Source organism: Vespa crabro, chromosome 20 (assembly GCF_910589235.1).
Source record: "Vespa crabro chromosome 20, iyVesCrab1.2, whole genome shotgun sequence".
In the NCBI taxonomy this organism is placed as follows: domain Eukaryota; kingdom Metazoa; phylum Arthropoda; class Insecta; order Hymenoptera; family Vespidae; genus Vespa; species Vespa crabro.
In genome coordinates, this window is record NC_060974.1 from 1,451,122 (window position 1) to 1,476,502 (window position 25,381).

A 25,381-nucleotide genomic window follows, 5' to 3' on the forward strand; every position below is an offset into this window, starting at 1 on the left:
GTTAAAATGTAAAAAAGCCTACATACTAAATAGATGTATAAAATATGTAGTAATATTTAAAAATACCTTAAAAATGTGAATTTAAAAAGTGCATATATGTATATATAAATATGCAAATATGCATGTATAATACGGATTGAGGATTCCGCCGCCCATGAATGAGTGTATATGTACGCGATGACAAACCGAGCAATTATCGAACAACAAAATAAAAGGATCGGGCTTTAATTGTAAGTGAATATGTATACATAAGTTAAGCCCGCCAGCAATTGAATAACGAAATGAAAAACTCTAATGTATACGCATATGAGGTGAACCAGTCAGCAATTAAACAAAAGACGCGTATGAGTGAATGTGTGTGTGTGTGTGTGTTTTCGACTAATCTATCAAAAGAATTACCTGTTCTTAGAGGAAAGTGTGTAGAAGAGCGACATCAAGGAGATAGCCGGATAGGAAGAATAGTGTGTCCTTGGAAGAAAGTGCGTAAAAGAACGGTACCAAAAAGACAGTTGATCAGAAGCATAGTCTATCCTTGAAGGAAAATGCATAGAAAAGCAACGCTAGAAAGATAGCCGAAGAAAGCATGGTCTATACTTGAAGAACGCAAATGAAAAATGACAGACGTTTTCTAAGTATCTCCATCAAAAAAGTTATCCTGGAGAATTTGATCTCGATAATAGAAGAAGAGTTGGGGATACATACATGTGGGATACATTATTCAGGTTATAGCTGACAAACAGCTCAGAGATCTTGCACGGACTTAAGCATCACAAACAAAAGATCTACATGCTTTCATGAATATCACTCTGTGGAAGGAAGTAACAACAGAGGCACGAGGAAAAGATGTGAAGAGAACATCTGCTTCAGATTCTCAAAAACGCAATAGAGAAGAGCGATGAGAAAACAGCGGTCGAACAGAGGCGACCGTGGAGAAAGCTAAATCAAAGCGACGATGTTATAATTGCAGAGGAATGGATCATGTCGATGTTGAGTGCCCTTCGAAAGAAAAAGAACCGAAATGTTTTCGCTGTAACGAACGCGTACATCGAGCGTTCTAATATTGAAGAGAAATTACTGAAGAGAAATTGATGCGTACATGGCAACGAGAATGGTGACCGTGGGAAGATCGAAGATCAGGAACGTCATCACATATTTTGGACATAGCAAACGACATCACCATCATAAGCCAAGAGCCAGCACATCAGGATCGGTTCGTCATCCTCGTAATTCAGGGATTTGGCGTAGACTTGAGCACGACGTTAAGAAAATTCCGCACCTCGACGAAAATAGTCAACAAAACTTTCCCAATTATCATCCACATGTTAGATAATTTAACAGCGTATGATTTATTATTAGACCTCGATTTTTTGCGTAGTGTACAATACGAGATAAAAGATGATAGCTTTAGCATTAAGCCAAAAGAAAATATCATAAAAGAATAAGTGTCGGATTTTAAAATTGATATATAGCTAAACGAAGTAGATTTATCGCACTTTCCCGATTCGGTTACAGAGAGAGACGGAGAGAGGGGGAGGGAGAGCGAGAAAGAGGAAGAGAGAGAAAGAGGAAGATAGGGAGAAAGAGGAAGAGAGAGAAAAAAAGGAATAAAAGTAGCAACAGGAGCAGGAAAAGGGATAAGCTGCTAATAGTCAAACAATAAAAACTATCGATACCAAGAACGATATTAATAATAAGAAATCAGAGTCCAAGATGTCTGAACACCCATTGATGATCGACGAGAAAAAGGAAATCAGCGAGCTCAAAAACAGCGATGACGATGCTGATAATCAATCTGAACGTATCTTAAAATTAAATGATTAACATTAAGAAGATAGTTCGGTTACTTAATTCCAACATCGAAGATAGCACGATGACCGATTGCCGAGAGATTACAAATGAGACTATCACAAGAAGAAGTCTTAATCGTCAAATATAAAAAACTTCGTAAAATACGAGAACGGATTGTACGGCGGAAGAAAAGCTCGGAAGCACTATATTGTTAATACAAAAAAAAAAGAAAAGAAAGAGAAAAGAAGAACAATCAAACACTATGAGAAAGAAAAAGAGAGACAGATCAGGATAACGTTCGCGAGAAGAAGAGAGAACAAGGACTTGGCGGAGACGAGCTCTACACTGTCAGGAATAAATAGATCGTTGGGATCATAGTTGTTTTTAGTCGAATGCTAAGAATCACGTTTCGAATGAAACTTTACTGCTCCAATTGAACTTGCTTTCTCCGTCCTCGCTCTTTATACTTTTCTCTCCCTCTTTGTCCCTCTCTCTTCTTCTCTTTCTTCCTTCATCCTTCCGTTCGTCCGTCCATCCGTCCATCCGTCCATTCATCTCCTATCCATTCATCCATCCATCTCCCTCTTCTCGATTCACTTAGAATGTTAATCTAGTATAAGAGTTTCGACTATCGATTATAGAATTGTAGGAATCAAAATAGAAAGACAAGAGTATCTTATAATTACGTTTTTATAAACGTAGTACTACCTGTTTCTATCGAAGAAAATTAAAATGAATCTTTTAATCCCTATTTCTTTCGCTACTTATTCCGTCCCAAAGTAGGAAGTAATAATTATACCATCGAACATACTTGAAATAGATTTTAACGAGCAAAAGATCATTGGAAAGTTGATGAAAATGAATTAACTTTTTACCTGAATTAAATTCATTGAAAATAATACAAATGAAACCATCGTGTGAAACTTTGCTTTCTTTAATTACGTTTAAACGTAACTTTCTTTAATTACGTTGAAACTCGACATAGAGACTTCTTTTCGAATTAATATTCTGGACGTTCTACGTTGATATCTCTCGACTGTGACAAATCTTTATTGTTAACCCTTTATAACTCAATTTTTTTGCGTGTCTTAATACAAAAATTATATACTATAAAAACTATATTAGTTCGAATATAATAGCAACAAACGCTAACGATTAATTTAAAATAACGAAAAAATAAAATACGAATTTTGACGTTATAGAGGGTGAAATGTATACATTTTTTTTTCATACCATCGACAATCGATGTTTGTCCGTTTAACAAACATTTTGTAAATCATGAGTATTTTATAAAAAAATATAACGAAATGTTAATGATCAATTTTCTTGTTTTTAACGGAAACAGGGCTAACAAACTTTCTCAACTATATTGCGCACTATTGCGACTCATTAGTAAAACAAACCTTTACTATTTGCTTAACCAAAACAAACTATTACGACAACAGTTCGAATAAAAATTAGAGAATAGCTTTGTCTACCCTTCGTTTGCTCACTGCGTAAAAATCAACATTAGGATGATCATCAGCACCCGTATAAGGGTAAATCTAATGTAAACAATAGACGAATTATCAATCCGACAGTTAGAAATGAATTGATCATTTTACTATATTATAATAAAATTATTGATCAATCATTTCCTTAAAATGAATTATCATAAAATAAAAAAGAAGAAAACTGTTTTGTCCTTGAAATTTTTTTCTTTACGATTCAGTAATATGCAATCATGCGATTTAATTGTTATACGTATATTATATTGCATGAAAATATCAAAATGTAGTATTATAACGAAATATCGATTAAACCAAATAATTAAAAACGAATGGGTGCAAGCGTTAGTACAATTATATTCTATATACGTAACGATTATCTTAATCGAGAACCTAATTTATATTATTGGGTGATAGTGACATACTAAAGTAACAAGTAAATCTTTCAACTCTGATAGCTGTTTATTTTAATACCTAACAAGCAAACTCATATTCCATGCCACCTTAACTTCGCTTAGATATAGAATCACTTAAAATATTTCTTAGTATATTTATAATAAAGATACCACAATCCTTTACTCTTTTTCTTGTCTACTTAACACTATTCTTTACTTTGTGTTGGTCCGCACAAGACTGACGCCTTCTCTGTCCTTTCCTTGTGTCATCCCTTTTCATTCCCACTCGCATTCTTATCTACATACTTAATAATTCCTAATGTCCTTTTGTCCAAAAAGAATTTGGACAAAAGGACAACTTGTATTATCCTCGAATAAACACGCCAAATTAATGTATTATTTCTTACCAAGCTAATCCGTCTTTAATTATTATATAATCGATTTCACGTTCGTTGAATAGGTAGTAGTGTAAATAAAAAACAAGAGACTTTCAATCGATTCGTTTTCGATTGCTTTCACGAACGCAATAATGTTTATGTTATATAAAATGGAACATTTAATCGAGTTGCAAGATAAAAAAACAAATCGATGCTATTATAAATGTTATTTCAATCGAAACAAATGTGTTGTTTATTATGCACTTACGTTGCATTTTTATTATGCATCTATTCGTTTATAAAAGTCATGAAAAAATATTGAAATATTTGTAATACATCGATAAATAAAAAAATAAACGATCACGTCTAATAAATAAAGCCTTTCTACTATGAACGAGCATGTTTCACTTTTTATGAATAAGTTGAATTTCAAATAGACACTAACTTTGGTGATTGCTTTTATTTCAGGCTTTTATCACATACGAGCAGCGGTGATCGCGTTATAAGAAAATTTCTCATCCATTTTATAAAAATGTGTCATTTTGTATGGTCCTTCCTTCGAAAAAAAAATATCAATGGTTTTTTAAATTCGAACTTTCGACGAGGAACTTTTTGTTCTCTAAATATCGTCGTTAAATATATATCCTTCCTAATATAAATACGATTTACGAATATGACCGAATAATATTTTTACTTTTCGTATTATTAACCCAGTGATTATGCCAACTTCATTATTCAGGAATGCATCGATAAAAACGACAATTCAAATCTTGATTATATCATCATAAATGCACACTCACTTTGTTTCGATAATAAATGCGAACGATAAACTATCACATTTTCTATCGAAATTATTTAAATCTTTTACTATTCGATAAAGAATCACTCGTGTTTGCGTAATGAGGTCAATTCTTCCTTGCAATTAAAATAATATCCTTGCAAGAATCTTATATTATTATTAGTCTTGTTAAACTGCGTCGATAGATTCTAGTTTCAGAGGAATCGAAGGAGATTTCAACATTTCACGTTTTAAGCGATGTCCGCATACGCGAAAATCGATGTAAAGCATAATGAAAGGATCTTCAAATCCATAAATCTGTTTCAACCAAAACATGTTTCATATGATTTGTTCGACACTGAGGAAGTTGAAAGCAATTGTTCGTGTGATATCGACGATGAAGAAGAAAATATTTTGAATGCCCGTACAGAACAAAAACGCCGAGGAGTTTTACCAGATTCCGAAAGTGACAGTAACCAAAATGTCCAGTATATTAAAGTAGCTCTTGATGGAACTATTTGGAAAGAAATAATAGATGATTTAACAATCGGAAAACTATCACATAGCTTCAAACAAGTATCAGGTCTAATGGCATAAGCCAAACAAAATATCATATTTGGTAAAACCAAAATGGCATTTTCTGTAATAATTGATAATATTATTCAACATATAGAAGCAGAAGCGTTGCAAGTTTTAGGGACTAAACGGAATCTGCCAATATAAAAAATATATGCCTTCATTGCAATTCTATGCGCACGTTGTGCTTATCAAGCAAGAAATTTACCTATTTCCTATCTATGGAATATAAAATGGGAACCTACTTTTTTTATTAGCGGAAGAGTTTGCCAAAGCTTATCACGAATTTCTCCAAAAAAAAAAAGAAAACATACAAGGACCATCAAGTAATCAATCTAATATGTATTAGCGAAAAACATACTAGATACGATTTTGCAAAGATAATAAAACAACTAAATCTTGCATAATTTGTAAAAAATATCTGCGGTAAATGTATGAAGGAGAAACTTATTATACGATAAAAATACAATTGAGAAAACAAAAACATCCTTCATTTATTTCTAAATAAAGTAAAAACTGCATCTATGATCTCCTATTTATGTTATGTTCTATTATATTTATGTTCTATTTATGATACATTAAAAATGAAAGTATATGATTGATTATTTTATTATTATTTAAAAGTTATGTTATCTATTAATTCTTAGAATAAATTGATAATTCCTTCTGAAAAAACATTTATTTCGTAACCGATCAAATAGGGTACCCTAGTTAAGGTAAGAATAGATATACGTGAAATGCCGGTACGGTTAGTGTTAAACTTATGTAACTCGTAATATGCATTAAATATAAAGTAATTTGAATCTAATATTTTCATACAATAAAATTTAGAACTTGAAGTTGTTCATCTAATGCTTTCATCTAATATCGATAAAAATTAATTTTCTACTGATTCTGATAGTAATTACTTTTCTTTTGCATTCCATCAGATAAACATCAAATTTTGAACTCGGAGTCGTTGCCTTTATGTAATATCAATAAAATCGCGAAGGAAAATCAGTCTTATTCGCCGCATATGGAAATTTCATTCCAGATAATCCAGAATAAGAAATTCATTTATATTTTCTAATTTTCTTCAAAGTTCTTCGTCGCTTGGTGCAAAATACTTATTGTGCAACAAAAACGAAGATTTAGAATAGGTATATTTTTATATCAAACATTAAAAATATTTTCAATCCTTTCTTATTATAACAATGATATTAATAATTTTGTGTTTTTTAGTTTCGAACAACATTGCAATTATGCGCGAAGCTGAGGAAGAATCGATCGTTGTATTGCTGAAATAAAAAGGCAATAATCGCGAAGGGACGGATTTTCTTCTTTCAGTAGAAAAAAAATTGAATTGCATTTTTCTATTTTTATTTTAACCGAATGAAGGGATCTTCAAGATGTCTAACCATCGTTATCAGTTCCATCATTCTCAAGCTCGTGTGCGTTCCATCATATCTTCTAGCTTTCTTTTCTTTTCTTTATCACCTTCTCATCATCAAAGGATGAAATCAGTGTCATTCGCCTTTTTCCAAATGTAATTAATTACAATAACTCTAAGATGTGAGCTCTTGGAATTTTGCTCGATTTTGATACTCTGATCTTGCTCGGGTGGATCGATTTTTAAGATGTCCATTCCATGTTAACACCTTGATCTTATCTGCATATTATCTGCAATATATCGAAATCAGTTTTTTTTTTACTTGGTAACATGTTTCAACGTGGAACATAAAATCTTATGTGGGATAAACGACGAAATTGTTTTAATTTCGAATGAATATAATGAATATTTTTAACCTAAATGACACTCTACCTAAGATCAGAGTTAAAAAGAAAATTACATACATTTGTACCTAAAAAGACGTAATCTTTACGCGTAATTAAAATTAAAATTAAAAGGAAAAGTGAATTAACAAATGTTTTCAATTTGAAATAAATGTTAAGACTGTTCATCATCTCTGATTTTATAATAGTTTACCCCAGCAATGAGTACAGGCGTAATTTTTTATTGATTTTGATGAACAAGGTCACGTGTTAAAGATAAATGGAGACAAAACTTTATCCTTCTTTTTTAAATCGTGTTAAAAAATGTTTTTTTTTTTTTTTTTTTTTTTTTTTTTTTTGAATAATTTACTCATAAAACTAAAAATCTTTTATGGAATGTAATAAACTAATATTTAAGCGATAGCACATTAACATAAACATTACATAGTTCGTAATACACGTTAAATGAAAAATACAATATTCTTAGGCGCTTTTTACAAGCTATTATTGCCATTATACAAAAAAATCATATAATGTCACTTGTAATACAAATACTATCCATTGTAAATATCTTATTACTCATTCTTCATCAGAACTCGTAATTACATATAAACAACGATGTATCCATGTATAATTAATATAGTTTGCTATGAATTAGGATACAAAGCGTTTATTATAATTATATTGCATGAATAACATACCAAATTCTTCACTATTTTCTTGACAGATAAATATAACATATTGCACTGAAATATCCAAAATGTAAATGTATATGAGAAAGAAAACTCTGTCCTAATGTAATAAATAAATGCACATAACCTAATTCAAAAAATAAAAAACGACTTACGATTAAATTCCCAAAGAAAAATTAGTCATTCAATGCTCTTCTACAAATTAATTCCAACCAATCATCCGTATCGATTCGAACCTTTTCATTGTTGACAAGTGATTACAAAAACGGAGAAATTGAAAAATTCACTCATCACTTAAAAAAATTCTGTGATAGCTGTATAACACGTCTGTTTTTTAGCTGAAAACAAAAATAAAAGTAATAATATCATCGTTATAATAAAAAGTTAAAAATTACTCAGGAAATATATAAAAGAGGAATTTTTACCTATAATGTAGAATAAACCATTAACAAAAAAATGGCTATTACAAGTAATCTAGTAATATAATTCTAAAAATAATATTTATAGAATTAAATATATTGCAATTCTTGTAAACCATCCCTGAAGATAAGATATTAAAAAAATATTATTCAGAAGTATTAATCGTAAATAATATATAAAATATTTCATTTCATCAAATTAATAAATGCTAAATAATAATTTTGTAATATGCCAAAATATGTAGTCATCGAAACATCCATTTTATTGTCCTGAATATCTTTTAAACGTGACAATGTCTTAATTTGCGATTGCGGCCTCATGAAAATCGCGTGTTTAGCTATCAATATATAAAGTGGGTGTATGTTAGAAAAAATCTACAAATTACCTGAAATCAATAAGGACGATACGAAGGCGTGTCGAGCTAGTATCCATCGAACAAATATAGCTTCGCGCCTACCGCAAAAATAATAACGAATGAAACCATGACATCAGCGTACTGAAAAGATAAAAATAGAATTAATTTAATGTTCTCGTAAAGAGTACAATGAAAAAATAAATAACAATATTTGTCAACTATTACTTACCAGACGTTACGATTATAAAAAGATTATTTCTAAGTAGATTGCTATGAAAGAAATAGAACTAAATCACGACTTCGACTTTCTAAAAGAAACACAAAAGAAGTAAACTAAAAAATATATGAAAAAACATAGCTACGGTAAAAATATCAAAATGTTAAATATATCTTACAGCCACGAAACTGTCAGACACATTAGAACAACCAGCGAGATTTACTCTAAGAATAATACATCCATTCCATGATTTAAGTAGTATTCATTCATACTGTCGACATAAAGTCTACCATTTTTATCTCACAACGATATTTGAAGAAATGCAACATGACTTGTTAAAAAAGCGTAATCAAAAACGTGCTCACGTATATGGTTTTTTTCATTAATTGTCCTCCATATGAAATTAGTTCACGATATCTAAAACAGATATAAAGAATTAAAAGGAAAAAAGTAGAATGTCCTCATTACTTTATTATAAGCTCAATGAGAACAAAGAAACTAGCTAGCATAGAGGAGAAGAAAAGTATGAGAGAAATCTCGATGATTTTCATGAAAGTGACTTTCAAAAGGATTGCGTCTAGGTTATTTCAAACTGCACTGTGAACACCGAGCATCAATCCTCCCTATCCTTATGATGTCGTTTACTAATCATACATCGACGATAAAAGTTGAAAGAATCTATCATTAAATTCACTAATATATATATATATATTAATATACATATATATATATATATATATATATATATATATACAACACACTCAATAAAAAATACATAACAAAAAGAAAAATATATTCTTATTGCAAACTAAAAGGAGTTTCTATAAAAGAACATTGTAAATAAAAAAAGAAGAATGGTGAGACAAATTTAGAGATATCAATTCTACTCGACTGTCATCAAAAACATCTTGCACATTTCTAACTACATACCACATTGTACTATTAACGATAACGAATAAAATCACGACGCCAACGTTCTGAAAAGATAAAAATAGAATTAATAGAATGTTTTCGTAAAGAGTACAGTAACAATAACAATATTTATCAACTATTGCTTACCATGTGTCGTCATGAGTCCAATACCATTTCTTATTGTAGATAAGTAAAATTGATGACGAAAATACCGGACGTCGTATCTCTTCCATTCTATCATCAAAAATAATGATTACTTATATCTTTATGTTAGGTTAACGAATGCAATAACTTATCTTTCGTAGTTGAACATGATCGATGTTTAGATTTACATATGAATTAATTCTAGCTGGACATATTAATAAATAATTTCAATCCAATAAATACTTTATTTAAACTTTTTAATAACAGTCACTCTTTTCTTCTCTTTTGTCTATTTTGTCTTGTTTCTCTAGTTATTAATCCATCAATTAAGACATAACCAAACTTTTCGTCACAGGGAGGCCAACATTAGAATTCTTAATAAAGTATGGATGTGTCTAAAACCTCTATTTATTCTTGCACAATGACCATCCTGCCTTAGGATGATGTAAAAGAATGCACACAAAAATAGTATCGCTAATGTAATATAATATAATTATATTTATAAAATACAATTTCTGTATATCAATGCAAAATATATTATTGAAAGATATATTATTGAAGGTTATATTATTCTAAAGTATTAATGATAGATAATATCTAAAATTTATCATCTTTTATTAATCGAATTAATAAAAGCTAAATTATTTTGAAATATACCAGAGTATGCAGCCATTATGCTACATATCGATATTCCAGGGCAATTTCCTGTCTAATAATAAATTTGATGTGATGTAAAATTGCTACGTGTATATATCTATATATAATTATCTTCTCTGTTTCTTCACTGTTCTTTTCCAGCACGTATGATTCTTGAAAGTCTGAAAAATCTAAGATTATTTAATAGAATATAAAATTAATTGCATGTGTGTATGTGAGCATTATACGTGACATATAATGGATGTATGAGTGTACATATGAAAATTAATGGCAAATTATTAATTGTTATATCGTTAAAAAATGAAAGAAACATCGATACTGCAAAAATAAGACAAGATAATTTGAAATAGAAAGCGTCCTCAGAAGACACCGATTTTATTTTCGTGGATATTTTCTAAATGAAACGATGCCATAACTGTGATATGCAGTAACTTAAACAATTGATCAGATGTTCGAAAAAGATATATCGCAATACACCGTTCTCTGTATCATATTTGAAACTATTGATATATTTTCGAAAATGTGAACATTGCGTTAGTATTTTACGTTAATTTAAATCTCTGTTATCGTACAAAGCTCTGTTGACATGTACTATGAATTATATTCAAAGCATCATTTGATCAATTATTTGAATTAAGCTCAAGTGTGAACAATTCTAATATTTTTGGCATTTCTTAGTACAGCTGTAATTACTGGTAAGTCATAACATTCAAAAATTCCTTTATGATAAAATAATAAACAAAAACAAATATTTTTAGTCAAATTTCATAATGAGACCAATCAATGTAAGTAAAATATTAGAAATTAAAAAATTGTTAATATCTGAGATCTCTTAACGCGAGGTTTCTAAAAAGATATAGTACTCTGTTGGCATTGTATCTACAATACGTCAAACATTAATAGAAAATGAAAATCAAAGTTACCATAAAGCGATCATAAGGTTAATACGTAACGGTAACGTTGATATTATTAAATCAAAAATTTGATCAAGTACATAATTTGTTAATTTCATTTAATTTTGTTTAAAAAGTGTAACATATTGAAGTTAATTGTATATTATATGAACTATTAAAGTTATATATGTATTATAATAATTATTTTGTTAAATATCTTATTAACATTTGTTTAATTAAATAAAAATTCAAACATTGTGGGAACATCTATACATACACACGTTTATGTATATAAATACACTTAATCTTATTCTATATTAATAATGTTCTTAAATTTTGTCTGATTCTTATTTATCGTATTAAAATAATCTGTCAATTTAGACATTACCAGGCAGCTTCTTTTGCTGTTCTTCGTATACAATGTATACAAGCAAGTTTATCATCTATTTTAATTAAATTTTAACTAATATAAAAAGTTAGATATTAATTCTAACGAACTGCATATCAAATACACAGTTCCTACATTATACGTGTATATACACTATTCATATACATATACATATATATATATATATACATATATATATATATATATATATATATATATATATATATATACATACATAAATGCACATAATTTTATTCTATATTAATAATATTCTATATTAATAACTTGGACACATTCAATAGCAAAAATCGATATTACTTATGATATATCATAAATAATACAAATACTATCGAGTTAATGGCTGCATTTAAATTCAATCAAAATTTACTATGTTCTATGATAATCTTTTCTATCTTTTCATATTGTTCATTTTTCTTGCCTCAATAGAGATATAGATTATTTTATTATTTAATGTATTCATCATTCTCTCTCTCTCTCTCTCTCTCTCTCTCTCTCTCTCTCTCTCTCTCTCTCTCTCTCTCTCTCTCTCTCTCTCTCTCGCTTTATCGTTGAAATTCCAAGTTCAGTACTCTCCGAAAATCTTTTCCAGTTTCTTCGAGATTAAGCAGAAAATATTTAACGTTCAATTATTTGATTATTGAGAGGAAGCTCGAACCATCTATGTGGATTTCTTTTTCTCTCTTATGCCCTTTTATGCAAAATAATTGATTATGTAATATAATTGAAATTCATTGAAGTTAACGCTATACCAATTTTTTTTTGCTCATTAAAAGCTTAATAAGCTATTTATTTTTCATTATTCTTAAGTTACGGTTCTTCACAATATAATACATTTTAAAATTTTATTTTTAAATAAATAAATAAAACGTAACTTACAAATCTTATCTAAAATTTTATAGGAATGCTTTAAGGAAGATAAAAAAATATACAGTTTTATAGATAAGTATGACGCTACAATTTCTAAAGCATTGTACAATGAAATCTTTTCTAATTGTGATTTACAGAGTATTATAGAAGATGATTTACAGAGTAATATAATTTAATTACAGCTTTATTAAAAGATATAACTGTATTAAAAGATTAAAAGATATGCAGAAAAAGAGAGAGAGAGAGAGAGAGAGAGAGCACCTGTCATTATGTGTTGTAAAAGGAATTCTGTCACTCGATGCGAACAATATAATATACAATCTTTTCTTATATATATTATGAGATGTATATAATGACATAGATTTTTTATATATTACTGATTATACAAATTATTTTCTAGGATTTTTTTTCAGAGGTAAAGTTTGATCATTGACTCCTTCAGAAGAGGAATTCACTTTATTCCATGGTTGTTCTTCACCTGATCCAAAGATACTGTAAACGAGTATTTCGATTATATAAAGTCCTACAGTTACAAAGAATATAATTCGCCATGCCTCTACTGTTTGCTGTAAACAAAAAAACGTTCCAATATCATATATGGTGAAAATATTAATATCTTACTATACAAATTTATTTGGATTTAACCTATTGTTACTTACATTTCCATGGGTCAATTTTCCAACAAAAATAGGAACTATAAAGCCTGGTATAGTAGCGATACAATTTGTTATAGCAACTAATGTACCGGCAAAATTTGGCGCAATATCTATGTGATTAGATAGGAAGCCACAATACATTCCACCGATACAAGTAACACCGATAGTCATCAGTACTACTGCTAAAGCACGATTACATCCAACATAAGATACCCCAATTAAACAAATCATTGGAACAAACGATGCTAAAAAATAAAAGAGAACATATTTAAATCCTGTTCTTTTTAATTTTCAAAACGAAACAAATACAGATATTACAAAATTAAACAAATAAATCTTACCGAATAAAGTTCCTATCTTCCTTGACATGGTTACTGTTATTAAATTCTTATCTTGCATAATAGCTAATACTTTACTGAGAGTCATAGTAAAAATCCACATACATAAGAACGGCATTGCGGATAGACCAGCGTTCTACATGAATATAAAGAAATTATTAATAGATGAAACATGTTATACATGTAGGTATATGAAGTATATTGATTCGCTTACCGAACTCATATTGAATTTTAATATTTGACTCATGTAAGTTGGTAATTCAATGAGTAACATGTACCATCCAAAATTGCTACAAAAATGTGCTATTAAGATTGCCAAAAAGGGAGTAGACCTTAATAGTTGTCCCCATGGTACTGGTAATTTCTAACAATGAAATATTATTTATAATCATTCTCTATGATTCTCCTGCTAAAGTTTTGAAATATTTATGCTAGTTACCTCTTTGTGACCGCTAATGTTTTTAGTATGGCCCAAAGACTCCATGATGTAATTCTTTTCCTCCTCGCTGATAAATCTCGTTTGTTCTTCCGGAGAGTCTTCGATTATCAACCACCAAGCAGTACACCAAATTAAACATAATAGACCTTCGATGTAGAAGATCCATACCCAGCCAAGATTTGCGGCCAGTATTCCCGATAATAGAATAGAGATCACGGTACCAAGAGCAGTACCTAAAATCGAAAGATTATAATGTCTTCTAATATTATTTTTCTATTCAAAGTGTTATTTATATTATATAAGTGTTAATTATATTGATCTACGGTTATACTTACCAGCATAAACGATCGATGCGAGAACACTTCGTTCATTCGGTGGAGCCCATTTGGCGATCATCACATGCATAGCCGGAAACGTTACGCCCTGTGTACGGAAATAATGATAAATACTGTCAGATGGGGATATCTTTTAATATTTTTTTGAGATATTCCTATGTCAACAAAATGACTACTACTAACCCCACCGAGGCCTTGAATGAATCTCATTATAATAAATAATGAATAGTGTATATTCGCTGCAATAGGCGATAGTATCGATGCTGCGACGTTCAACAAGACGGATCCGTTCATTACCCATTTAGCTGATAACAGTTCTGACATTCTGCCACCTGGTAATAAGGATACCATATAGCCCCAAAAATAAGCGGATAAAATAAGACCTTGAAGAGGTTCGTCCCATACAAAAGGGCCATCCTGCAAAATAATTTATTCTATCACGTATGTACTCGTATAAACAACCAAAACCATTAACTTTTCAAACATAATGTTTTTATCGAAATTTCCAGTAGATTTAATATTTAAACAATATGGTATTCTAAAAGAGATTGGTATTCAAAAATTTATTTTCGAATATATCTAATCTCTTGAAAAATATTGTATTTATTACTGACCAACTTTCTTTGATAAACTTGTCTCTTTTTTTGAAGAGATTTTATTCTCTAAGACTGACCTCACAAAGATCATACCTTATCGCTTGAGGTATGTTTGATAAGCCAAAGAGAAGGAAGATTGATTACCTCGGTAGAAGATACCGTTCTATTTGAAATTGCATCATCTCGACAAGCTTCCGTTATTTTTAAACTTGCATTTTCACTTTTTAATTCATCGTGCATCGATGAAAGTCGTACGGCTGTATGATTCACCATCGCGACGATAGCTACGCTGACATTAACTTTAAAACCATATATAATAGCCAAACCGATGGATCCAAGTATGGCCATTAAATATCGTACTGGAAAGAGTGGGCCATACCGGCCTGTAAATAAAATCCCCCGTTATTAAACTCTTCTTATCCTCCTATAACAATTTTTTCTCGTTGCAATTAGAATAGATCTAACAGACCCAACTCAATTCTAATTCATATTTATAAGTTTATTGAATCAAAAAAAAAAAAAGAAAAAAAAAAAGAAGAAAAAAAGGGAGAAAAAAACTTTGGGGTAAGACATTTAATCGATAATTAACAAATATGTAGTTTCCAATTAACAGTTAATTGAAATTTTTCACTTCTTTTAGAAAAAAGTAATATAAAATTTTTCCAAGCTTACGTGACATACAATGTGTCGTCATATTCATTTTACAATGCCAAATATATCATATGGTCTGGAATTAAGAATCAACACGGTTCAAGAGGACACGATTGATACCATTTGGTAATCAGGTCAGTGCGTAAGCCTGTTAAACTTTTATGTATAAATATATATAGATATTTTATTATTTCGAATGATTTACATACTACTCATAATCTTTAGTTTCAATATTTTCTTTAAAATACTAGCTAACAATATTGCGTCAGCTATATCGTACAAAGAGTGCAAGAGTATAAAGCGAAATATTTTCAACGTTGATAAATTTAAATCTTTTATCGTATAAATGATATTCTCAGATCTTGTGTAAAACAAGCTGGTTAAACTATATTCTGTATTAAATTAAAAAGGAAAATTTGTTTACTCTTTTTTATATTTTATATAGATTATATGTGGATTAAACGATTATTCTCATTTACAGTTAATAATGCACATCCTCGAACGAAAATTTGAAAGAAAAGATAGATATTAACAAACGTAATTTATTTCATTATTGATTGCACGATATCATCCAATCGGTAAAAAATTTTGATTTATACAACTTAATAATGCGGATATGGGTCATAATAAAATATTTAAATTCAAATGCATCTTTTCAATGTCACTTCGCAATATGACGAATTCATTTATTTCGTATGAAGGGATGCGTCAAGGTCAAAAGGACGTATGAGGCGCACAATTCAAAGGCAATCGACCGTCATAAACTACTTATTTCGTTTTGATTAACGTTATGCGACAATAAAGATAAAATTATACATTCTTCGAAGGAAGTAAATGAAAATGGAAATTGGTAGCTGACAATACAACTGCTAGCTGACATTATGTTAATAGAGAATGAGAAGATATAAAAAAAGAAAGAACAAAAAAAGTAATGAACACACCTGTAGAATTGTTTTCCTTTGCCATGTATAAAGTCAGGATCTTCTCTTTTATTTTTTCGTAATTGGACTCCAAAAAAGTTCTATTAGAAAAAAATGTTCAAATAATTGTTTTTTCTCTGAACAACAGAAGGATGATTTAACACGGGGTGCGATTTATCAAATGATAAACGTACCATACGCGTTGAAAAAATATTCCTTCGTTTCTCTCTCTCTCTCTCTCTCTCTCTCTCTATCTATCTTTTATATTCTATAAGCTGATGAAATTAAATTTCACTGGTGTAATACTGAAGACCGATTGTAAGTATTGCGCGGCACCAAAGCACACTGAGGTAAGCTGAGATCTTCCCATAGGCTTTTCCGAAGGATCCCGAGGCATTGCCCCTCTTCTATAAATGCCGGTTCATCCACGCAACCAAACGTACCCACACAAATAAACGTGATGCTCTTGCGTAAAGAAAGTGATGAGTGGCGACGTGCGCGTTTGCGCGTCCGTCGAGCCTGAGACTATTAGGCTTTCGAATGAATGCGATCACCGTGTATAAATATTTATTTTTAGGATAAAAATATATTTTTATAAGCGTTTATTTTATCGCAGGTATGCATCTTTTGAAATGAAGATTAGTTAATAATAATTTTATATCAACACACGGTATAAGATAATCCGTTTAAGTTTATAAAAAGAAACAAATGCTTGTCTTTATAGCTTATTTTAGATATATCATATTGATAGATTTACAAGACGGTTTGTAAATTGTCGGCATATAATGGGGATGTCACTTACGTGAAATTTTGATTATGAAAAAAAGACGTGATTTTCTTAGCATCTTTTAATTAAATCAAAATCATAATTGCGAAACGATAATACTGAAGTATATGTAGAAAAACATATATATAAAAATGGAGCCGGTAAACGAAAACAAGCTCGATGAGATTTATGCGTGGATAGATCAGATTACATTTTCAAGACCGAAGAAAAATATATCGAGAGATTTTTCGGACGGAGGTATAATATCGTGACATTTTTTTGATTTATAAATAGATGTTTATATGTTTTAAATTTTGTAGTATTTATGGCCGAATTATTGAAACGATATTATCCCAAGCACGTTGACGTGCACAATTATGTGCCTGGCAATAGTGTAGCAAAGAAGATCGATAATTGGAACATATTAAATAGAAAAGTTCTTTCTAAAATTGATATGAAACTTGGAAAAGATGTAATCAATCAATTGGCAAATTCACAATTAGGCATTATTGAGAAGGTTTTGATAGATGTGCGAGCGAAAATTTTAAAAGATTGTAATGCAGATGGAGATTCATTATATTCTGATTATGAAGAAAATGGAAGAGGTGGTAAGTAAAAAAAAAAAAAAATAAAACACACTGATCCAATAACATAGTAATGTTTGTCATTTCATATTTAATTAACTAGAAAACGCTAAACCTATTTTAAATCCTGAAGAAATTGTTAATAGAACAGTACCACGTCATACTTTCATCAAACTTAAGCAAGAATTGCAAGAAAGGAATGAAACTATCAACGCACTTCATAAAAAAATTTCACACTTGGAAAGTTTGATCAAATTAAAGGATCAAAGAATAGTAGATCTTACGGCACAAATTACAAGACCAATGGCACATACATAGATTTTTTGTACTAATTTTGCGAACTATGAGATTATTAAAATATGAATGAATTCTTGAAACATTTATGAAAAGAAATATTATATTTTAATTGCAGTAAGCATATAGTTTATATGCTTCATACATATTTTATATCTATTTTAGCACATGAAAGTTACACGAATATTACCTGGTAAAAAGTTTGTCAGAGAAAAAACCTTTTTCTTATCTTGTCTATGCTTCTTCTTGTATACAAATAAAAAAGTTAATATATCTTTTACATGGGTGCTCTCATGCTAGGCGGAGATACTAAAATGACACCATCACCACGGATAAATAGCATAGATATATTTCTTTTTGTAGTACGGTAAACTTCTTCATATGTTTCTTCATCAATTTCTACAGTTGTAACAGTTTCCTCCGCTTCACCTAATACCATATTCAAGTGTTGATCATAGGCCTGAAAGAAAAAAATATTAATCATTTATTAAAATATTTTTTAATTAGGAATCTAAAGACATGAATAAAACTTACATGTAAACGTCCTCGTAATTCTCTTTCGTTTCTCATTTTCACGTAAATTCGTTCGTCCAAACTTAATCTTATTAAATCCAACGGTTCTTTCACATTTATTGCTGGAACCTAATCATCAAAAAGACGGAAAAATGTATTAACGAACAAATACAACATTAAAATGATTTTTAGGTTAGTTTATTATGTTATGAATAAAGATTACCTGTTCCGATTCATCAGCCATAGTAACGTATTATTTATAAAATTTAACGAAAATGTCTTAATTTAATATTACTAAATAATGTATAATTAAATTTTTCTCTATCTTTCACTTTATCTAAGATAGCTATTAAAACCTAACCTATCCCCAAAACGTAATGCGGGAAAATAACAGAGAGCTGATATTTTTATTCAGAATAGTAGTAGTGCAGTTATAAAAAAATAAATAGTTTTTTCTTTTAATCTTTATATTAATTCTCTTTTTTAACTTTTATATTATACTACTGTTTAAACAGAAAAAATACGAACATAGAAAAAAAGTTAAAATGATTTGTATCAATAAGAAAGTATAAAGTACAAATAATGTTGTTTGAAAATACTTTATTAGCGCGGGTAAAAATGGCGGCGGTTAATTTATGTCGATAACTACGTAAATATGCAGTTAATAATAAAAAGTTACAAAGAGAAATGATTATGAATAAAAGAATAAAAAGTATTTAAATAAATGCTGCTAGAATATTTAATTATTTCAATGGAAGTTGAATTATTATATTTTACTTGAAATAAATTTCAAAAAGACACTTCCTATAATAGGCTACACTTTATACATCCATGCGTGAAATCATCGCACGCGAACATGTATGAGTAATGATTCAATTCCCCGAAAGTTTAGGTAATAGTAAAATACAATATTAGATAGAAACTTTACTAGTTTCGGTTTTCCATGTAATTTGTATCGAGTATATAAGTAAAGATCTCTCTGAAGATTAGTATAAGTGCATTATTTACATGCATTTAAATGTATACATATTCAACATTTCTAAATATGCAACAAAGAATAAAAATATATTATTTACCTCAATATATAACAATTCAAAAAACATATTGTTCAAAAACAACTTACATATTTCGATCTATTCTACGTCAGGTATTATATGGTGAAGTTCAATGTTACAGAAGGTCAAGATATAATATTACTTATAGCTGCTATAAATTTGGGATGCATAAGTATTTATCTTTCTCTCTCTCTCTCTCTCTCTCTCTCTCTCTCTGTTTCCCTCTCTCTCTCTCTCTCTCTCTCGCGCGCGCGCGCGAGTCTTTAAAGTATGCCGCCGTTTGTAAGATCATAAATAACGTTGGAATAAATCAGCACATTAATTCAACGCTCGTCCGCTCAATCTACGATCATCGTTTGAACAATTTTGTAAATTCACCTGTAAATCCTGCTAGAACGTATGCGTAGTACAAATATAGAAGTATATATGTAGATACTTACATACATAGACGCACGATTGCACACGTACGTTCATCGTTTTCATAAATATAAAATACAAAAGAAAAAAAAATTAAAAAAAAAAAAAACAAGAGAAGTAGCAGAGAAGTAGCTGATGAGAAGCGGTGGTATCCCATTGTCGTTGCGTCAGCTAAGGAGAACAGAGATGTCTGGTGATTGGCCAATTACGAATAGTGGGAAATCCCAGTTGATACCTGCTCTTCCGTGCTGAATGTTCTTGCGTTGTCGCGTGCGCGCGCGAGCACCAGCGCATGCACGAGCATGTACTGACGTTTCAGAGTTCTCGCGTCACCATCGACCTCAAGCTTTACCCTGAAGGAACGTAGACGATCGGACGACAATTAGTAACGCGCGAAACGCCATTCACGTTGCACGTTTCGTTGCACGTATATAACTTTCGATTCGAATTCGTGACTTTTCTTCTCCTTCCTCGTTTCTTCTTTTTTCTTTTTCCTTATTTTTTCTATCCTTTTCTTTTCTTTAACTGTCTAAATATATCTGTCCATGATTTATGAGAACACGGTTTCTTTGTAAAAACGACACAACTGATACAACGTCGACGACGCTTGCAATACTTATGTTAATTAACAGGAACGATTTATTTTCTTGCGATAGTCGTACGAGTTTGAATAGTTGCGCGTGGCGCGAAACGACGCACGATTCCAAATACATACGTATATGTGATCGCGTTTGTACGAAAGATCTACATAAAAAATTTGGAGCACAACATCTCAGAAAGGGATGAATTCCTTCGATAACTATGACAGGACGAATCTGTCGGAGGTCAGTATCGTGAGCAAGTGTTGTCAAAGTGTATTGACTTTTGCGTTTGAATCTCCATTCTTTTTCTTTTCTTTTTGCTTTGGCGCGGCGGGCAAAAGAGATGAACATTTCGTGTTTCATTTTTCAGGTTTGTTCCTCGGTAATAAACTTGAACGATGAAAATGAAAATAACGATCATTTCTTGTGGAACATGGATACTCCAGTTAACAAAAAAGATGGCTCGATTTATAATTCGTACGAACCCAAACGAAAAAGATGTTTCCTCGGTAAAGTGTTAAATTATTATTAATAAACAGTCGATGAGAGAACACGAAGTGATAATTTTAATCGCGATTAGGTGAAAACGAGGACATCGATGGAACCGGCTGGTGCGGGAAACCGATCAAAAGTTGGTGCCAAGAGGAAACGATAAGTTGGTTAATGTCAGCCGCATCTTCTATAGGACTACCATACAGGTCTATCCAGCAGAGTCTTGCGGTTTCCGGAGAACAACTTGCTACGATGACACGCAATGATTTCCTCTTTCACGATCCAATCTATGGGGATAAATTATATTGCCATCTTCATTCTCAACATATTTCGAATTCACGTACGTTTGACCTTGTATCAAATATAAATGTTTTTTATTTACAAAAAAAAAAGAGAAAAAGGAACGAGAACTATCTTTGCTTCATTTTCTTTATTTTCTAGTTCCACCGTTCGAGGCTATACATTCGCATTCCGAAGACGATTTGGCTCAAATGTCATCGAGCGGTGTTTCTGGTAAATGATTATTAATTATTATTTTCGTAAATTTATATTACCGAATATTTTTCCCATTTGCTTTGCTTAAAGGTAAAATATTTATTCGTAGATACTGAGTCAGACAATTGTATGAAAATTACGATGAAACGACCACCGGGAAGGCCAAAAATGTTAAAGCCGAAGAAAAGTGGTACGTTGTCGAAATTATTGCGATTGAAATACTATAGCGAAAAATGAAAAATTATTGTTTATTTGTAGTCACGGGTCAAGGAAAACTATGGGAGTTTATTCGGGATTTATTACGCAATCGAGAAACTTGTCCCAGCTTAATTTGTTGGGAGGATTATTCGCAAGCTAAATTTCGCTTTGTTAAGAGCGACGAAGTCGCGAAACGATGGGGTTCCCGAAAAGGAAATACAAAAATGACTTATGAAAAACTTAGTCGTGCCATGAGGTTCTAATTATTTGTTTTTTTATTCTTCTTTTTTCTTTTTTTGCGAAAAGACTTGTTTAAACCAAAATATTACTTTTCTTCTAGGTACTATTACAAAAGTAAGATATTTCAACCCGTACTTGGTCGAAGATTGGTTTATCAGTTCGGTCCTAACGCAAAAGGATGGCAAACTGATAATCCTAATTTCCGATATTGACATAATTACGCATACAGAATTAATTTTAATTTCTAGAATATAAGAGCGAGCAAAATAAAAGCTTTTCTGCATACTTTTGTAATTGTGAAAATATTACATATTTTTACAACGGTCGCGATACTTATTGTATCTATGTATAGAGCAAAGTTAAAAAAAAAAATACTAATGCCACATTCGTCAGGATCGCGTCCGAGAAAGAGAGAGAGAGAGAGAGAGAGAGAGAGAGAGAGAGAGAGAGAGAGAGAGAATTTTGAAAGCAAATCATACAAGTAAGTATATTGTGTTGCATTTTATAGGCATTACATCTAATTTTTACATCCATATCGTTTAATTGCTTAATTTCAAGTTGTTGGTAATCAGTCTTGGTTAGTTATTTATTATAATTTATTATATACGTTTTCTGAGTCTTATTCGTAATATAATATATGCGACTGTATCGAGGACAATGTACAAAATGATCAGTACAATCATACAAAACCAATAATCTACTTGTTTCATGCCGACGGCTATCATGAGTTGATTGGGCATGGCAAAATGACAATACACATCAGAGCAATGCATTTTTGGTCTATCGTACCTGAAATTTGATAAAAAAGATAAGAATTTCAATTGGAATTCTATTTCGACTGGATATATATTTAGACTAACAAATATCTGTAATTACCCATAAATTGTCATCATTGTTCCTTCAAAACCATATTTGAGAAAAGATATATGAAATAACCAATGCAAATAAGGATGTGCATCGGTAAGGTGTACAAAAAATCCACTAAATATTGTAAACGGTAGGATGATAAGTGGTCCAAAGATTACACCGTTCTAAAAAGTTGACAACTTAACATTGATTATGGCAATCGGTGCTAATTATAAATATTAAGAAGCATATAAATGATCGATTCTGCACAAACCTGTACTGTTAAACCTGCACCGATGATGAAACCGATCGCTTGAGCTACCAAGGTAACGACGAAGCACATCAACACGTAAAGAATTAATCTTTTTGTTTCCAAAATTTGATTGCTCATGAAATATACTATTAGCGTGTATATGCACGTTGCGGTGAGTTGTACTGGAAAATCGGCAAATTTGTTTGCCAAATAGAACGATCGAAGCTTATACCAACGATTAAAATGTTCTCGCATAAGTATCGGCAACTCCAAAGGTACTACGTAATATACGTAATGAAAAGAAAAAAAAAAAGAAAGAAAAAATATTCGTTAATATTCTTAGTGTCGATTAAACCTATACCTATCCACATATATACTTAATACATATAGGAATATTTACAGTTACAAAGAAAAAAATAGAAAACGTGACTTACGCGTGATGAGCGTCGAGCTGAAGGCACTGAACATTAGAAACATCAGATTGAAGAAAAGTAAATTAAAATTATCTAAGACGTAAGTGGCGTCTTGTCCGATTCTGAAAAATATCGCACCGACGATCAGCGCGATAAAGAGATGCATCGATATCCGTGTAAGGATCAATATCTAATCGTATAAAAAACGAGAAAGAAGACATTTTTATCGTAACAACGGCGAAAGGAAGGGAAACGAGAGACGAGATAAACAACGAGATTACCTTGTCCCGTAATAATTTAATAGCATTTCTTCTAAGGAGAATATGAAACTGTTTCCAAAATCCTGTTGCATAATATGTTGTATGCTTGTACTCTACTTCAAAGGAAGGCACACGTATATTGGTCTGTTGTAACACTTTTGAGGAAGCCGACATGTGCGTGACGATTATCTCTTCGGCTTTGTTCAAACTTAAATTCACCGACGACCTCCAAGCATTGCTTTTCCCATTCTGAACTGTTTCGACCAATTTCGAGAGATGATTGCCGTAATCGCCGTTACATATTTCTATTACTGAAACATAAATTTATAAGTAATCGCGAGCGTTATCTTAACTATTTTAACTCTACTATTTATAGATTATGGTTGTAAACTATAGATAAATACTTACTAAAATCCGCAGGATTATAATGTGTTGGACAATGTAAACCAAGACTGCTTAAATATGGCACTAAATTATGCGTTCCACCGGTGTAAACACAATATCCTCCAGCAATTATATAAAGATGATCTATCATATTGAAGAGCGACGCACTAGGCTGGTGTATCGTACAGATTATGGTTCGTCCTTCTAATGCTAATTGTTTTAAAAATCTGATGCACTGTTTCGACGTGACGCTGTCCAGTCCGCTGATATCAACAAAAAAAAAAAAAAAAAAAAAAAAAAAAAAAAAAACGAAAACGGCAATAAAAATAACTTTCGAAACAGCGTTAGTATCATAAGATGTATGCATAATTCATAGCATAACAATTATGTACTTAATATCGATTCTTCTTCAGTAACATACCTCGTCGGCTCGTCGAGGAATATAATGGGCGGATTATTAATTAATTCTAAAGAAATGGCTAATCTCTTTTTCTGTCCTCCGCTGAGGGCGCCGATGCGAGTGTACCGCGTTTCTTTCAATCCCATCACAGACAAGATTTCCTCGATCTGTTGTAAATGATAATGGAGAAATCCAGAATCTTATCAATCGTATCAAGTAGACATCGTATACAAAGTGCATCCGACAAGACTCGTAATCTTAACTTAATTATTATTTAATCCTAATGACCTATCGTTCTGACCAAATATTTTATAATGATTTCTTTTAAACAAAAACAACGGTATTCAAGGTAGTAATTCTATTTCGATTATTTATTCTTCCTTTTCTTGTTTCTTTTTTTTTTTTTTTCATAAAAAAAAAGTTGGCATAGACCTATACCCTGCGCAATCTTTCGCGAGGCTTCAAGGTAAGCTTGAGGTCGGCTGCAACAAGCATAGCTTCCTCCACCGTGAAAAAAGGCTGCATATTGTCGTCCT

At 30.9% G+C, this 25,381-nt stretch overlaps 5 protein-coding genes and 1 long non-coding RNA gene across 14 annotated transcripts in view; 2 read left to right on the top strand and 4 right to left on the bottom strand.

The window, feature by feature from the left end:
• Nucleotides 1–5,994: 5,994 nt before the first annotated feature.
• Nucleotides 5,995–10,256, bottom strand: LOC124431256. 5 transcript variants are annotated; one of them, XR_006943951.1, is made up of 7 exons: nucleotides 9,897–10,256; nucleotides 9,016–9,814; nucleotides 8,850–8,928; nucleotides 8,651–8,761; nucleotides 8,271–8,385; nucleotides 8,001–8,183; nucleotides 5,995–7,060 (listed from the first exon to the last, which is right to left on the bottom strand). It is a non-coding gene; the product is annotated as an uncharacterized LOC124431256 (long non-coding RNA). The 5 variants fall into 5 exon arrangements; XR_006943950.1 differs by lacking the exon at nucleotides 8,271–8,385 and adding an exon at nucleotides 7,855–7,899 and having other exon boundaries at nucleotides 9,897–10,253; XR_006943952.1 differs by lacking the exon at nucleotides 8,271–8,385 and having other exon boundaries at nucleotides 9,016–9,108; nucleotides 9,203–9,814; nucleotides 9,897–10,252.
• Nucleotides 10,257–12,320: 2,064 nt separating this feature from the next.
• On the bottom strand, nucleotides 12,321–17,102 carry LOC124431247 (putative inorganic phosphate cotransporter). Its single transcript, XM_046978902.1, has 10 exons — nucleotides 16,849–17,102; nucleotides 16,676–16,755; nucleotides 15,228–15,466; nucleotides 14,671–14,904; nucleotides 14,488–14,575; nucleotides 14,153–14,385; nucleotides 13,928–14,077; nucleotides 13,717–13,849; nucleotides 13,379–13,620; nucleotides 12,321–13,285 (listed from the first exon to the last, which is right to left on the bottom strand). Exons 2-10 carry the CDS (start codon nucleotides 16,698–16,700, stop codon nucleotides 13,109–13,111), a joined length of 1,521 nt encoding a protein of 506 aa, XP_046834858.1. The 5' UTR covers nucleotides 16,701–16,755; nucleotides 16,849–17,102; the 3' UTR covers nucleotides 12,321–13,108.
• A 49-nt stretch (nucleotides 17,103–17,151) lies between these two features.
• Nucleotides 17,152–18,325, top strand: LOC124431254 (sperm flagellar protein 1-like). Of its 2 annotated transcripts, XM_046978916.1 has the most exons (4): nucleotides 17,152–17,270; nucleotides 17,379–17,678; nucleotides 17,741–18,028; nucleotides 18,108–18,325. In XM_046978916.1, exons 2-4 carry the CDS (start codon nucleotides 17,573–17,575, stop codon nucleotides 18,320–18,322), a joined length of 609 nt encoding a protein of 202 aa, XP_046834872.1. In that variant the 5' UTR covers nucleotides 17,152–17,270; nucleotides 17,379–17,572; the 3' UTR covers nucleotides 18,323–18,325. The 2 variants fall into 2 exon arrangements, with proteins under 2 accessions (XP_046834872.1, XP_046834871.1); XM_046978915.1 differs by lacking the exon at nucleotides 17,152–17,270 and having other exon boundaries at nucleotides 17,368–17,678.
• Nucleotides 18,326–18,383: 58 nt separating this feature from the next.
• Nucleotides 18,384–19,332, bottom strand: LOC124431255 (U6 snRNA-associated Sm-like protein LSm3). Its single transcript, XM_046978917.1, has 3 exons — nucleotides 19,035–19,332; nucleotides 18,833–18,940; nucleotides 18,384–18,758 (listed from the first exon to the last, which is right to left on the bottom strand). The coding sequence occupies exons 1-3, from the start codon at nucleotides 19,053–19,055 to the stop codon at nucleotides 18,576–18,578; spliced, it is 312 nt and encodes a 103-aa protein (XP_046834873.1). The 5' UTR covers nucleotides 19,056–19,332; the 3' UTR covers nucleotides 18,384–18,575.
• A 990-nt stretch (nucleotides 19,333–20,322) lies between these two features.
• LOC124431253 (ETS-related transcription factor Elf-5-like) lies at nucleotides 20,323–22,574 on the top strand. The gene is made up of 7 exons (XM_046978914.1): nucleotides 20,323–21,107; nucleotides 21,235–21,373; nucleotides 21,445–21,696; nucleotides 21,798–21,869; nucleotides 21,961–22,041; nucleotides 22,110–22,305; nucleotides 22,390–22,574. Exons 1-7 carry the CDS (start codon nucleotides 21,066–21,068, stop codon nucleotides 22,499–22,501), a joined length of 894 nt encoding a protein of 297 aa, XP_046834870.1. The 5' UTR covers nucleotides 20,323–21,065; the 3' UTR covers nucleotides 22,502–22,574.
• Nucleotides 22,575–22,749: 175 nt separating this feature from the next.
• LOC124431245 (ATP-binding cassette sub-family G member 1-like) overlaps nucleotides 22,750–25,381 on the bottom strand; it is a 6,519-nt gene continuing 3,887 nt past the window's right edge. For 3 of the 4 annotated variants that reach the window (XM_046978895.1, XM_046978899.1, XM_046978897.1), the window contains 8 exons: nucleotides 25,284–25,381; nucleotides 24,867–25,012; nucleotides 24,470–24,708; nucleotides 24,083–24,372; nucleotides 23,823–23,991; nucleotides 23,410–23,666; nucleotides 23,166–23,320; nucleotides 22,750–23,078 (listed from right to left, as the gene is read on the bottom strand). The exon at nucleotides 25,284–25,381 is cut by the window's right edge and continues 86 nt beyond it. In XM_046978895.1, coding sequence (XP_046834851.1) covers nucleotides 22,889–23,078; nucleotides 23,166–23,320; nucleotides 23,410–23,666; nucleotides 23,823–23,991; nucleotides 24,083–24,372; nucleotides 24,470–24,708; nucleotides 24,867–25,012; nucleotides 25,284–25,381 — 1,544 coding nt within the window. In that variant the 3' untranslated portion in view covers nucleotides 22,750–22,888. Of the gene's footprint in view, nucleotides 23,079–23,165; nucleotides 23,336–23,409; nucleotides 23,667–23,822; nucleotides 23,992–24,082; nucleotides 24,373–24,469; nucleotides 24,709–24,866; nucleotides 25,013–25,283 lie in introns of those variants that run through there. The other variant, XM_046978896.1, reaches the window with a different exon arrangement.

What these genes read in the sequence shown, in the direction of transcription:
- LOC124431247 (XM_046978902.1), bottom strand. Translation starts at nt 16,700, where the DNA reads ATGGCAAAGGAAAACAATTCTACAG. An exon ending in AAAGGAAAACAATTCTACAG is followed by an intron (nt 15,467 to 16,675) that starts GTGTGTTCATTA and finishes TTTTATTTACAG; the next exon opens with GCCGGTATGGCCCACTCTTT. An exon ending in CGCATCGATCGTTTATGCTG is followed by an intron (nt 14,386 to 14,487) that starts GTAAGTATAACC and finishes TTTCGATTTTAG; the next exon opens with GTACTGCTCTTGGTACCGTG.
- LOC124431254 (XM_046978916.1), top strand. Translation starts at nt 17,573, where the DNA reads ATGGAGCCGGTAAACGAAAACAAGCTCGATGAGATTTATGCGTGGATA. An exon ending in GAGAGATTTTTCGGACGGAG is followed by an intron (nt 17,679 to 17,740) that starts GTATAATATCGT and finishes TAAATTTTGTAG; the next exon opens with TATTTATGGCCGAATTATTG. An exon ending in TGAAGAAAATGGAAGAGGTG is followed by an intron (nt 18,029 to 18,107) that starts GTAAGTAAAAAA and finishes TTAATTAACTAG; the next exon opens with AAAACGCTAAACCTATTTTA.
- LOC124431255 (XM_046978917.1), bottom strand. Translation starts at nt 19,055, where the DNA reads ATGGCTGATGAATCGGAACAG. An exon ending in TGGCTGATGAATCGGAACAG is followed by an intron (nt 18,941 to 19,034) that starts GTAATCTTTATT and finishes TTTGATGATTAG; the next exon opens with GTTCCAGCAATAAATGTGAA. An exon ending in AATTACGAGGACGTTTACAT is followed by an intron (nt 18,759 to 18,832) that starts GTAAGTTTTATT and finishes TTTTTCTTTCAG; the next exon opens with GCCTATGATCAACACTTGAA.
- LOC124431253 (XM_046978914.1), top strand. Translation starts at nt 21,066, where the DNA reads ATGAATTCCTTCGATAACTATGACAGGACGAATCTGTCGGAG. An exon ending in ACAGGACGAATCTGTCGGAG is followed by an intron (nt 21,108 to 21,234) that starts GTCAGTATCGTG and finishes TTCATTTTTCAG; the next exon opens with GTTTGTTCCTCGGTAATAAA. An exon ending in AAACTTAGTCGTGCCATGAG is followed by an intron (nt 22,306 to 22,389) that starts GTTCTAATTATT and finishes CTTTTCTTCTAG; the next exon opens with GTACTATTACAAAAGTAAGA.